Source organism: Ictidomys tridecemlineatus, chromosome 8 (genome assembly GCF_052094955.1).
Source record: "Ictidomys tridecemlineatus isolate mIctTri1 chromosome 8, mIctTri1.hap1, whole genome shotgun sequence".
NCBI classification, from domain to species: Eukaryota; Metazoa; Chordata; class Mammalia; order Rodentia; family Sciuridae; genus Ictidomys; species Ictidomys tridecemlineatus.
Window position 1 is genome coordinate 154,333,427 of NC_135484.1, and position 14,840 is coordinate 154,348,266.

General features: G+C 43.2%; 1 protein-coding gene across 1 annotated transcript; it reads left to right on the plus strand.

The window, feature by feature from the left end:
- Positions 1-13,229, plus strand: Acot13 (acyl-CoA thioesterase 13). Its single transcript, XM_078020610.1, has 3 exons — positions 1-135; positions 9,515-9,699; positions 12,985-13,229. Exons 1-3 carry the CDS (start codon positions 55-57, stop codon positions 13,139-13,141), a joined length of 423 nt encoding a protein of 140 aa, XP_077876736.1. The 5' UTR covers positions 1-54; the 3' UTR covers positions 13,142-13,229.
- Positions 13,230-14,840: the final 1,611 nt, after the last annotated feature.

The window sequence follows — 14,840 nt, forward strand, 5'->3', positions numbered from 1 at the left end:
TCTCGTCCGAGGTCGGGGTGTGCGTGGGAGCCGGAGGCTCGCAGTGCGTGCACGATGAGCGGCCTGATGCAGAACGCGCGGGAAGTGATGAAGGTCCTGCTGAGGTCGCCCGGCTTCGATAGAGTTTTGGAAAAGGTATCGAGGCGGAGCGACAGGCGGGTGGAGCCCGGGGCGTGCGCGCGAGCCCCGCAGCTGCACGGGTCCGAGCGGCAGCGGCCGGGTGGCGCGCACGACGGGCGCAGGGAGGCGGCTGGAGCCGGGCGGAGCGCAGACGCAGGCGGAGGTCGCCCTCTGCTGGGTCTGGCGGACGTCACAGAGGCGCTCCGGCCCGGCCAGGCGCTTCGCCCGCCCGGGGGCTGCGGATCGCCTGCTGCCCGCGCCGTCTCCGGCGTCCGGCTCGCGGTGCGGACCGCGCTTCCAGTGGGCGCGGATCGCCTGCTGCTGTCAGTTGGAAGAACCCGACCCAAGAACTTTTGAGTCTTTCCTGAATTAAACGCACAGTGTTTTTCTGGTTGGTATAGGGTACTGGGGAATTTGGAAGTGGAGTTTAAATACTGATCAGCTGCAGCCCTTCCGGGGGCTCCGGAACACAATCCCCAGATGGTATTTAACAGTGTGAATAATTTCACTTTGGTGAAAAACAGGGAGTCATACCAGGACAAATACATTTAATGTTTTCAAGTAGAAAACGCTGTAAAATCCAAGGGCATGTTATTTGACAGTAATTTTTGGAAAGATAGGTTATCTAAAAGATGATGTATTGACTTAAAAAGAAATTCGAATTGCTTAATAATCTGTAGCAGGGCTGTGGATGTAGTGGTAGAGCACTTGCCCAGCTTGTGAGAGCCTGGGTTGAATCTTTAGCACTACAACAAAACAAAACAAAACAAAAAACAAGCCCTTGATATGCCTGTTGAACCAGTGGTTCCCAGAAGTTGGGTATGCCCAGTATTCACTGTGTATAAACTAACACTGTCGGATAGCAATGTGATGCAGGCCACAAATGCTAATATTATTATAAATTGTAAAATAGGCACTTTCTAAGAAGCTAAAAGAAATAGGTAAAAGTGAATCCTGTTAAGTATTGAATTTTTCACATGTAATCTTTGAAATACAATATGAACTTTACACTTCAACATGAACTTCAGACCAGACACATGCTCAGTACTGATATGTGGCTAGTGGCTATTAAACCACACAAGTACTGTTAATAGCTGTTCTGTGTTTACTAATTTGATCTAAAAGAGGATTTGCAGTTGTTTATATTTCATGTGGGCAGAGTTGCTAGGGTTAAAGTATAAATTTATGTATAGTAAATCATAAATCTAGTTGTGGACATGGTCCCTTTCCTTTTATTGTAAAATTTAAAGTCATTACCTGGACACAAGTGGTTCTTGTTCCCCAATGTACATTTACAATGTCTAGACATGTTTTTGATCATCACAATTTGGATGGAGTGGCATCTAATGGATAGAGGCCCAGGATAGTGGTAAATATCCTACCCCAAAACAAAGAATTGCCCAGTCCAAATGTCCATAGTGCAATATTGAGAAACCTTGACTTAGAACATTCTCCTGGGGCAGCCCTAAGTAAATTTCTAGTCTGTTTCTTCTAACTATGCATCTTTGCACTGAACTTTTGAGTTTGTTCAGACCATGGTATCTGTACGTCTTGTCATGGAACAGAACATGATCCTTCTTTAAACCTCTGGTTTACGATTTTTCTTATATTAAGGATTGAGGTGTGACTCAGTGGGAGAATGTGCAAGACCCTAAGTTCAATCCCCAGCACCCCACCAAAAAAATAAAACATAAAGGAAACCTTGACATTAAATTCTCTCCGTTAACTGTATGGTTTTTGTCGCTTCACTGGACCCTTGTTATTTTATGAGAAAATCATTCCTTCTGGTTATTTAAATGTGACCAGAGATTTTTCTGGGAAGAAATGCTCACTTTTAAATGCAAGTTTCTAAAATTCACATTGTTAAAATTATTAAGTTGGTGTAAGGATGTATATGGTTCCCCTAGAAATGGGTTCTAACTGCGTTGCTTTTGCAAAGATGAGAAGGGACACTGTCTCTGAGATTAAGAAACAAGTGAGATGTGAAGAATTTGGTTCAAGCTTCCCCATCATCCACCCCACTTGTATGCTCACTGGTTGACCAAATACCCCCATAGACCCAATGTATTGCTTCATCCAAACAATTTTTGGTTGGCGCACGCCTGTAATCCTGGTAGCTCGGCAGGCAGAGGCAGGATTTTCTTCCTGGTTGTGTGAGACAGTTTTATTCTGAGTGCTAACTTTTGGCAGGCTCTTTTAATGATTTTTTTTTCATTCCTGGGGATTGAACTCTAGAACACTTTACCACTGAACTGCATTCCTATCTCTTTAATTTTTGAGACAGGTTCTCTCTAAATTGCCCAGGCTGTCTTAAAACTTTTGACCCTACTGCCTCCATCTCCTTAGCAGCTGGATCACAGACCTCGGCCAGGCTGTTAAGTCAGTGAATCAAGTAGAACAACAATTAAAATTTGACTAATGATATTCCAAAGGCAGTTTTGGGTTTGGACAGATGTTTTGACCCAGTATCTGTAATCCAGTAAATGATGGTGATTTTCTATTCTTTCAAAAATGATTTGTTGAAGGCACTTTCCCATCACTAATGGGATAGCATTAAGGCAATGCTTGCGTCTATATTAGAACTTCTTTATTTTGTTTTATTCTTGTGTTTGTTTTGTTTTTGGTACTGGGGATGGACCTCAGGGGCACTGTATCACTGAGCTGTATCCCCAGCCCTTTTATCTATCTATTTATTTACTTAATTTATTTTTTACTTTGCCCAGGGTCTCACTAAGTTGCTCAAGGCCTCACTAAGTTACTGAGGCTGGCCTCAAACTTAGTAATTCTTCTGCCTCAGTCTCCTGAGGTGCATGTGCTACCATGCTTGACTAGCTTGTTCTCTTTTTTAAAAATTCTGTTCCATCAATGTTTACACCCACAAAAACCCAACTTAAACCCTGATGCAGAACAAGTTAGCAGTCAAAATAAATGTCCTACTCCTATTCTAAAGATCACTTTCAAATCATTCAACAAATTAAATGCTGTGGGATTATAAAGAGATACCAACCATACTTCCTTGCCCCCTAGGAATTTATAACCTAGGAAGGAGAAAAGTATATTCCAAGGAGATATTCCATCCAGTGCACTGTGACAAAATAAAAGCACCATGAATAAGTAAGTTCCAGGAAACATTGATGTGTCCTTTCTTTAAAAACAGGAAACAGGGGGGAGGTGTTGTCAGCAGGATGGCACTTGCCTGTGATCCCGTCTATTCCAGAGGCTGAGGCAGGGGGATCACAAGTTCATGGCCAGGATGGGCAACTTAGCAAGACCCTGACTCAAAAAAATAAAAAGGACTGAGGATGTGGCTCAGTGGTAGAGCGATCCCCAGTAGGGGGTGTGTGCGTGTGTGCACCTACACACACACTCTTACACAATTTGTAAAATACACATAAAATTTGGCCTCAGAAATTTTGTGACCTGAGAGCTCTAATAGAAACTTATGTATTTAAGAATTAAGAAGCCAGGCGCAGAGGCACATGCCCTGTAATCCCAGCCCTCAGAAAGCTAAGGCAACTTAGGGAGATCCTGTCTCAAAATAATCAGAAGGGCTGGGGATGTAGCTCAGTGGTAGAGTCCAGTCCCCAGTAGTGAAAAGGAAAACCAGAATGCTAAACTTTTTATTCAACTACCAGACGAGGTCTAGGACTTTCTGGCCTGTAGTGAGCAGAGGTTGTTTGAACTTTTTTGTTGCTGTTTGGTTTGTGGCTTTACCATAAAACAATTGAACTGTGCCCTGGCCTGTTGTAGCAGGTTTGCAGCCCAGGCATCAGCCCTTCCTGGGAAGTACTCTGTATTCAGGTACTTGGTTGGAAACATGAGTCGGCTGCAGAAAAACAACCTTACACTTTCCTGGAAGGGAAACTGGAGGTGTGCATGGATGCGGAGGAGTGGGACGAGGACCAGGAAGGAGCTCCGCCAGCTCCTCTTTTCCCGGTTCAGAACCTGCGTCTGAGGGTGGTCTCGCTGCCGTGAGTGACGTGAGGGGCCCTCACCGTGCTGGGTGCAGTCTGCCACTTGTCTGCCTGCAGGTGCAATGCAGTGACTGCTTTGTTCCTCGTGGCACCGCCACCCCGTGCCAGCGGGACGGGCAGTGTGTTCCTCCAGCTGGCGGGACTTCAGGGATGTCGAGTCCGCCCCTCTGCCCTCCTGGGGCTCTGTTTTGTCCCTGGCACTGGGTGCAGCTTTGTTGCCTTCGACCTCCTCAACACCTGACTCATCTGGGGATCCTTTGCCCTGCCCCAGTTGCCTGCCACTTTCACTTTTTTCTTCCGAAGTCCTTTTCAGGGACACTTGCTGTCGCTGAGAACGCCTCCCTGGCAGCTCCTGATTTCTCTCCCGATCCACTTGTACACCTTGACTAACGTGTGAGACAGGACACACTGTGTGTTGCCTGGCCTGGCATCCCCTCCACACAGAGCTCTTGGGGAACAAGTTGTGGTAGGAGCCTGATAAGCGTCTTTCAAAGGGACTGCAGTGCCCTTGGAAGGGCTGGTTGGTGGCTTGCCTTTCACATGCAAGAGTCTCCTGTGGTTTGTTCAGTCTGTGGCTGAAGCCACTCAGTGTTGGGCATATTTTTATAGAATTTGTAATAGAATGCCCTTCAGATGGGAATGTATTCATTCAACAAACATTGGAGTGCCTACTATGTGCCAGGCACCATGCTAAACTCTGGAGATAGATCAGGGGACAAAACTGATAAGAATCCTTACACTTATGAAACTTATATTTTAGTGGAACAAATAAGCCATCAAGCAAAACAAGAAAATACGTATGTTAGATGGTGGCCAGTGCTAGAAAATAAAGCAGACAGAATAGGGAGTATTGGTGCAAAAGAGTTTAAGGTTTTTTTATCCTGAAGTATTTGTGCCTGTGGAGTTCTGTCCCTCTCCCTCCCTCTTATCTTGCTCTGTTGTCCAGGCTCCCTGACTCCTGGACTGAAGTTGCCCTCCTGCCTCAGCCTCCCAGGTACCGGGACTACCGGTGCGCCGCCATGCCCTCTAGCATTCATTTTTTTGAGAGTTCGATTTTAAATAATGTCAGCTGGGAAGATGTCACATGAAATAGTGACATTTCAATCAAAACCTGAGCATGTCATGAATGTCGAAGGGGGGGAACCTTCCAGGAAGGGAAGAGCCATTGTGAAGTCCTGGAGACTTTAAAGCTCTGTGCTTGCAGTGTTTGAGGGGTTGTGAGGGGCTGGCTGTAGCTCAGGGGTAGAGCACTTGCCCAATGTGTGTGAGGCCCTGGGTTCCATCCGTAGCACCACGTACACACAGAAGTGTTTCTCAGGGAGGCTAACTTGAGGGAGCACTGGAAACTAGCGAGGGGCAAGTTGCAGAGGAGATGAGGTCAAGTTAAGACTTTGCAGGTCACAAAAGGGACTTGACTTTTCCTTTAATGAAATGGCTCTCCATTAGAAAGGTTTTAAGAGTGACATAATTTGATTTGTATTTTTTAAAAAGCACTCTAGTTGCTAATATTGAGAATAGACATAAGGGGGTAAGGGCAGAAGTAGGAGGATAATTTGGGATGCAATTGCAACAACTTAAAAGAGGGACGGCAGTGGCTGGGACCAGAGTGGAATCAGTGAGCAGCCTAAGGCAGTGACCGGGATTCAGGATGGCTTTTCTCATTATCTGAATTGCTCATGACAAGGGACACTTACTAGGTTTACCACTTGTCTCCACTTCCCAGAGTTCATGTCCCGGAGACTCCTGGTCATTAATTGGCACCAAGACTCCCTACAGAATGAGAGCTAGCAAAGAACGTGGAGTGGTGAATGGAGGAGGAGAAGACCCGGAGGAGTGGTGTATTTACATGCGTTTTACAGTCCGCAAATTGGCTTTAAGGAATTCCTCAGGGAGAATTTTAAGCTTTACAGAGCTCTGTGAAGGCAGTGCTGCGATTATTATCTCCACTTCAAAGACGGCCTACCTCAGTTGTGAGTTTTGCCTAAATCTACTCTTAACCATTAAGCTCCAGCCATCAGAGTGATTACATGAAGACATACATTTATTTTGAAGCCCCAGTGCTGAGCTGATGGTGGCATGGCTGGACAAGTGGTTTTGTAGCATGTGCCCTCACAGTTCCCTTAGCCTGACTCCATCTATTCTTGTAGCTGTAGCCACCCAGTCACACCGCCGCCCCTGTCTTGACACCTTCCACTTCCTGTGTGAAGCCGCCGCCCCTGTCTTGACACCTTCCACTTCCTGTGTGAAGGCACATTCGTGCATTGTCCTCAGACACACCTCCTGGCATCTGCAGTGCCATGCAAAAATCAGCATCCATCCATCGTCGGGGCACATTGCTTGAGAATGGCCCCTTTCACAATGCACACAAAATTCTCACCCGCTGAGACCACCTGCTCTCTGGACTTTGTGTGGTCTTTCCTGTTCAGTCTCTTCTTGGCCGACTCTCGTTTTTACACACACATTCTCATGCCACATTCCTGTCCTTGAGGCCCATCACACACAGACACCCTTGCTGAGCAGAGCTGTAGTCCTTCTCTGTTGGCCAGAGGTGGTGGCCGTGAGCTGTGCACAGCAGCAGCAGTCGCAGTGGTGGTGGCGACTCTCGGGATGATCCGAAATGCCAAGGCCTGAGCAGAATTCTCAGTTCTGGACAGACCTTTGTGTAAGGGATTAACAGCATCTTGGGCTGGGGGCATGGCTCGGGTGGAGTGCCAGTCTAGCATGCACAAGGCCCTGGGTTCCATCCCCAGTGCTGTCATCAGGCAGCCCTTCTCAGTCTCCTTACTGAAAAAGCGAGAAGGGGGAACTGTCACCTGGAGTGTGTCTGTCTGTAATGGCACTTGGGTCCAGATGTTGGAGACGGGGAAGGTAAACTCATGTGGATGCATGAGGAGCAGAGCAGCAGCACACTGGAGCCGTGAGAGAAGGGCAGCTGGCTGCTTGTGCAGTCATTTCCAAGGTGAACTATGCCAAGGCTCCACTGCTTCCCACATGATGAGTCAGTCAGGACCAGCAGCAGAGGGGAGGCTAGCCTGAGACTGAAGGGTAGGCATCACTAGCTGCTTTCTGATCTGTAAGACAGATGATGATGGGGTCTACTTCACAGATTCGCAGGACTGAGACGATGCATGTAAACTTGCTCACCTGTCCTCTAACAGTTGTTCAGCTGCTAACTGAAGACAAGTGCTGTACCTTAAACGGACAGGCTGAGTTTTTTCTTTCCAGTTTCCTCTCCCAACCCCTTTCTTCGTGAAAGAGCTCTGCGTGAGTCTGTCCCCACAAGTCTACTTTTTACCTCTGGGGGCTGGGTAGGACATTCCTTCATTTTCCATTTAATCCCTCTATTTTACTTAGGGAAACAAGCATTGGCAATAATGAAAGCATGTCTTTGCCATGTCAGACCAACCAGTATAAAATCGTTTCCATTTAATGTAAATTTTAAACTAGTTTTGAGTGTTGGCATGTTCTTTGGCCTTTAGCTGAGAAAAAGAAAATTTTACACTGAACCCTACAGGAGAAAATGAAAGACGGTCAGTTATTTCACTAGTCATCCCAGCAGTCAAGAGAGCAAATGAACTCTCAGAACAAAGCTCTGCTGGCACGGGGGCCTCAAAGACACTAACCCGCTTGGTGTCTGAGGCTCTCATTTGTATTCCCTGACTTCCTGGTTTCCCCCTTTACCTGGCTCCTGCCTGCCAGGATTCCAGTGTTCTCCCAGAAGCCTTGGTTAATGCCTCTTCCCCAGAACATACGTGTAGAAATGAGATATCTTGAAAGAAAACAAAGGCCGGCGGACCTTACTAATGTTAGATATCTTTACTTCAAGAAACAGGACTCATTCTTTCTGCAATAAGTTCCTCTGTTGCAGTGTTTTATGTATTTGCTCCATTATTTAGACCCAACCCTCTGAGAACAGGGATTCAATCTCATTTGTTGTTGCCAGTGCCAGACTTCAAGACTCACGTAGTGCTGGGGCACTTCCCTATCATGCATGAGGCCTGGGCTCAATCCCTAATGCTGCTAAAAACAAAGTAGAAATGGTTGAAGACCGTTTCCTCCTTGTTCTACCTTGGTGTATGGTATTAGTTTATGAGGACATTTGTGGCTAGACCGCTTACTGCTGTTTACATTTTCCATTTATCTGTTGTGCAAAACATGACATGGTATTGTTTGGAATGATTTGTGTTTGTCTTCCTTCATGTCCTCTTGTAGGATACACAGCAAGACCAGTAAAGTTGAATTATATCTTCCTGGAGGGAGTCAGAAAGGCTTCTGTGTGTCTCCAGAAGAGTAACTAGAGGGACATGAAGTTATGTGTGTCATATATTGCTGGTCTTGAAAATAACCCATAATGAATATAATAGCAAAATGGCAGTTACCCTTCCTTATTATAGTCTGGTCCCCTGCCACATGACATTCATTCAACAGCAGCAGCACATACTGATGGTCCCAAGAGTTCATAATAGTGCTAAAACTTCCTGTGGCCTAGTAAAGGCATAGCTGAAGAAGTGAGAAGGAAACTGCAGAATAAAAAGAACCCCAAAAATTCAATAAGGGGTTTAACAGCTTTTGCACACCCCAAAAAGTCCTTAAAAAGTTTGAAAACAGTGAGCCCAACACCAGAAAGTTTTCATGGGTAGAGAGGAATGTCTGTGCTACATTATCTGCGTACAGTCAGTGGTGAAAAGCCAAGCAAGGCAACAAGGACCTCTTTATGGCATCATGCTCTTTGGTGTAACACCTTTTCATTGTGGTGCTTCATGTAGGATAGGACATAAAAAGCAGTCATTTAATTTGGTTGGGTTCTACTGTTAAACTTTTATATTAAAATGGGTATGTGAAATAAGCTTCTAAAACTCATTAAATTACTGAATTTTTTCCAGCTTGACTTTCAGGTTGTTTCGAACGATTTATTAAGTCATTTGAAAATCACCCTGCTTGTGCAAAAATTAAGGAACACCTAACTAAACACATGTTATTGAAAGATCACAGGTACCAGGTGGGTTGGTTGATGCAAAAATCAGACCATTAAGAGAAGTCAGGTGTTCCACATAAGGCTGAAAAGTTTAGACTTAATGTTTGAATTACGAAGGCGTGAAGATTAGCAGAAACTATTCACTCAACATAGTTTTGCTTTTTAAAATTTTTTTTAATTTATCTTTTTTAGTTTTAGGTGGACACAATATCTTTACTTTTTAATTTTTATGTGGTGCTGAGGATCAAACCCAGTGCCCACATCCCCACCCACCTTTTTCTTTAAAGACAACTTGCACAAGTATTTATTTATATCATAGATTGACAAATTGAATTCCTGAGTCAGTCTTTTTTGGAGGAGATTCAGTTTAATCCAGTGATTGTTTTTGAATTTTTCATATACCACAGAATGAATGTCCACTTTTTTTTTTTTAAAACACATTTAGGTGACTCTCGTCTCTGCTGCTCCTGAGAAAGTGATTTGTGAAATGAAAGTAGAAGAGCAGCATGCTAATAAAATGGGCACACTCCATGGTGGTTTGACAGCCACCTTAATAGACAGCATATCAACTGTGGCTTTGCTGTGCTCAGAAAGGGGTCTGCCTGGAGTCAGCGTTGACATGAACATAACGTACGTATACAAACTACCCCAGAGGCCTTTTGCTTTGATAAATCACTTCAAACCATTAAGACACTGTTTGTAATACTAATGAAGTATGAAATTTAGTTAAACGCAACTAGAGATTTTCGCTAAAATATTATGTGGCCTTAAAAACTAGAACTAAAACACAATTAATTTCAAGTATAGTTACCTTGATGTTTTGAGATTGGTTCCAGGACTCTGCTCAAATCCCTCATATGAAAAGTCATTTTTATTTGGACACAGTGGCACACGACTATAATCCCAGCTACTCAGAGGCTAAGGCAGGAGGGATGGCACGTTTGAGACCAACCATGGCAACTTAGCAAGACACTGTCTCAAAAACTAAAAAGGGCTGGGAGAGGTAGCTCAGTGGTAAAGCTCCCCTGGGTTCAATCCCTCATATTAGAAAAAATAAAATGACATCTTTATGTATAATCTATACGTTTCCATGCATTCCAAATCATCTCTAGATCACTTATAAAACCTAAATAAATGCAAATGGCATGTAAATAGTTGTTGTGCTGTATTGTTTGGGAAATAAGATATGTGTTCAGTACAGACACAACTTTTTCTTCAAACACCTTCAATCCACAGGTGGTTAAGTCTGAGGGTGGGGAAGCTACAGACACAGAGGGCCAGCTGTACAGTCAATAGTCAAAGGTAAATGACCCCAAACATCCAAACAGCACACAGCTTCTAATATTCTCCTAGTGGGGAAAAAAGTCACACACTCAACGGTTTGTTTCATACAGTCCTTAAAGTACTACTGGTATTGCTGCAAACATTTTTATATGTATTGAGTACATACATACAGAAAAATCTGAATAAAATTAAAAGCAAAGTTGAACGTTCCACCTGTGTATGTGAGCTTGTGAACTATAGTGTCAGCAGCAATCCTGGATCTCATGACCTGAAACCTGCACAGCAGAACCAGAGAAGCAGGCCCTAGATGTCTGTCACTCCATGTTGTGAAAATGCCTTCAGGGACCCAACTACCAAATGTGAAACATTCAGTTTTCCAACATGAACTAGTAATGTCAGTCCTGTTCAGTAGAGAGCAGGGCCCAGGATAGTTTGAAGACAACTGGGCTTTCTCTACTGAAGCAACAGAAAATGTATTTATTGAGAAGAAAGGCAGGTATTAGGGTGAAAGCCAATGTCCACCAGACATAAAAGTAATGGAAATAAGTAGGTTATTGGGTCTTAAGTAATTTATGTCTTTTATTAGTTTCCTTATGACTCAAGTTAATTTGCCTTTATTATGGGGATAAGTTGAGGGTGCAATAAGCAAGCGACAGGACAAGATGCAGACCAGTGTTCTTGTGAAATTAAGATGTGCAGGGAAAAAAAGGCTTTCCCTGTGAATGGGTTCGGCAGTCCTTCTCCATGTGACGGGGTGGGGGGCGGGGAGGCCAGTTGCTGACAGTGCTTTTCCATAGTGTTCTATTAAAACAGAGATCTTCAGGGCTAGTAAGCATGAGACACTGGGTTCGATCCCTGGCACCACATGCAGATAAATGAAATAAAGTTATTGTTTCCATCTACAACTAAAAAAAAAAAAAAAAAAAAATCAGACCAGCACTGCGTTTTATAATCTTCTAAGATACTGTGGCTTTCTCAACTCTGTAGAGTGTTTTGGTTTTTTTTTTTAAAGAGAGTGAGAGAGGGGGGAGAGAGAGAATTTTTAATTTTTAGTTCTCGGCAGACACAACATCTTTGTTGGTATGTGGTGCTGAGGATCGAACCCGGGCCGCACGCATGCCAGGCGAGCGCACTACCGCTTGAGCCACATCTCCAGCCCTCTGTAGAGTTTTAATAAGGCAGACAGCTCTGGCCTTTTGGGTATGTGTGGTCAGAAGCCTTGAACACCATCCAGAGCTGCCTAGACTTTAAAAATTGATTCACTTGAAACTAAAGTAGGACATAGTCTCAAAGGTTATAGGTATTTCAAAAATAGTCACTGAACACTTCATGAATCATTCTCGTACTACCACTAAACACGATACCAAATTAAGTTCTACATTACACAAACCAAGGATGTCTGTTTTAGACCATGACTGGTAGAAAACTGGGCTTGCAGGACAATGAAAGAAGAAATTCTAAGGTACGAGTACTGTTGAAATGTCAGTTTCCAGATCCCCCAGGACTAATGCTTGCTGATCCAGCCTTACAAGGGGTTGCTTTCCTTCACTTAGTCTCATTTAAATTAATGGCTAGTGGCCAGAGCTCTTAATTTATAGAAGTTTAGGGGAAATAATAAAAAAAAACAGTAAGTTACTACTAAGCACACCATTTTCATTTTTTTAAATTGAGATCATGAGTTCAAGACTAGCTTGTTTTTTCCAGCAATGAACTCCCAACTTTCTTATACCTCCCAGCCACAAACACGTAAGACTTTGTTTTGAATTTGGCAAAAATATGTTTTCTCTTCTACAGCTCCTTGTTCTATAAAAAGCCAGATACACGAAAGTAAATTGTAAGGGTTTCCCTTTAAAATATTAGCATTACCAGGGCCCTCAACCCTATTTTTTAGGGAACTACAATAATTGAATTAAAGGAACTTGTCATCACAACTGGGAAGCAGGAACTGTGTAGCCAGCCTGTCACAAGTCCTCTGCAGATTCAGCCAGCCTCAGCTAGAAAAACGTTTAAAACTGCATCTGTACTGGACACATGCAGACAATATACTGCAACAACCTATTACGTGGCATTTGCACGTATTAGGTACCCTAAGCCATCAAGAGATTTACAGCTATGTACCTGTTATATATGGACGTGAGCACTCATGGATTTTGGTATCTTAAGGGTTCAGGCACTGATCCCTCATGGATGCCAAGCCATAATTAATCATACTTCATTACCAGGACTGTAAGGTCCTTGTTTATTCCTTGTAGTTCTTGTATTAACTCTACATTTTAAAAGCTAAATATAAGATGTAGACCCCAATTGATATTTCACATAGGAAATTACGCAGATGGAATGAAAGCTAGAGGAAATCTTTCATTAGCCTGAATAAGTATGAAGTAAAAAACTTAAAGGAAAAATAGGGCAAGAACATCCTCAATATTTATGGGAGAAGAAAGGTGTGGATTAAGGAATGAGTATGACAGAACCTGCTTAGGTAGCAGCCATTCAAACTTGATAGCACAGAAAGCTTAGCAATTATTCCTAAACTATTAGGAGTGAAGTTACACAGGAAGGTTGTTATGAGCTTGTCACAAATTTTCCTTTTTAAAAATTATTTGCTATTAACTAAATTTGTTTCCTTTTAAGGTACATGTCACCTGCTAAAATAGGAGAAGAAATAGTGATTACAGCACAAATTCTGAAGCAAGGAAGAACACTTGCATTTGCTTCTGTGGATCTGACCAACAAGGCCACAGGAAAATTAATAGCACAAGGCAGGCATACGAAACACCTGGGAAACTAGAGACCCGCAGGTGCCCGAAGATACCCAACAGTGAACACCAAGTGTGAACTTGAACAAATTTTTCAAAATAAATTATCAGAACCACAAAGTAGCTTAAGACATTTTCTTTGGGTGAAAGACCTAGAGACCAAGTAGGGTAAAGCTGGGGTTTTCTTGGTTTTTCATTTTAAACATCTTCAGAATTTTTTATTCATATGCATGATAATTGTATTTTAAAAGTTAGCTCAATGTTTTGAAAACAGGTAAAGCAAAGAAGCAAGCAGAGCTACTTGAAGGCAAGATTAAAGTCTAATATTCAGCTAAGTGAGAAAAATTAATGGTGTCCCATCTGTTTGGGCTTCTATAACACACTATAGGCTAAGTAGCTCATAGGCAGAAATTTCTTACCATTCTGGAGGCTGAGAGTCCAGTCAAGGGTCCAGCAGATTTTCCAGTGAGGGCTTGCTTCCTGATTTAGTGTCTTCTAGCTGCATTCTCAATGTGGTACAGAAGGCAGCTCTCCAGGGTTTCTTAAAAGGGCACCATAGCCGTACCCACTAAAGATCCCACCTCCTAGTACCATCACTTAGGAGGGTGTGGATTTAATGGGACACATTGTGGAGTTAGGTCTTCCCCAACTGTAAAATGCCATGCCACATTTCCATTTTTTTTTTAATGTGGGATTATGGAATTTCAAAATAGGTGAACTCTGGATTGGAAAAATTATCATACTGCATGGCCTTAAATAGTTAAGATTGAAGCAAAGACATTAGCAAGATAGGAAATGGTCCATATAGTTCTGATAATTTATTATAGGGCTGGCAACTTTTTTTTTATAAAAAGAGAAAAAGACATACTATCAGCCCCTTTGGATCTCCCTGTCTATAGTAATATCCCTAGGTCACAAAATTCAGTCTATTTCTCAAAAGTTCTGTGTACTATGGCACCCTAATATTTGATTTCTACATTGGTCTTAGGGAACATTTCATGACTAAAGATCGAAAAGAAGTACTTTAAATCAGCAAACAGTCAAGCTGGTTGTCCTTTTCCTGTACTGGAATGCATGCTGATCTGTTCACAGGACAGACTCCCTGCTGGCAGTGAGCAGGCTAAAGACCTGGGTCTCCATTGCCAGTGCTTCCTACTAAAAGGAACCTGTGGCTCCTTGGAGAATAACTGATTCTGGTGCTGGGAAAACACATGTCCCAAGATCTTAACCTGAAAGTAAGGATTATTCAAGAAAATAAGAGGCAGTCACAAACTGTGCATGGGGTTTAGGAGTTTGAGTCCATAGCTTTGGACAATAATGGCAGAGGCTCCTTACAATAAAACAATGGAAAACATGGAGGGAGGGTAGATTTAGAAAAATCACCTCTTGGAACCTTCATAAGATCGACTTGGTTTGGCAGCAAGAATCATCAGAGGTGATGTGCTAGGAGGATAATTTGCATAACTCCACATAGGTCGCTAGTAGTGAGCACACAATCCAGAAGTGGGAAAGCACTGAAGTCAACACCACCAAGAGACAGATGTGTGCCTCCAGATACCGAATGGAGGAGGACACAGGCCTGTCATCTAGCCACGGGCAAACTATGTCAATGGCAAAACATACCACAGTTTATGTGAAAGTCAAAACCAAGACCATGAACAAAGGAGGCCAAGTCACTGTGCTAAAAGGACACCAGAGCTATGGCAACCAAATGCAATTACCTTGTAACAT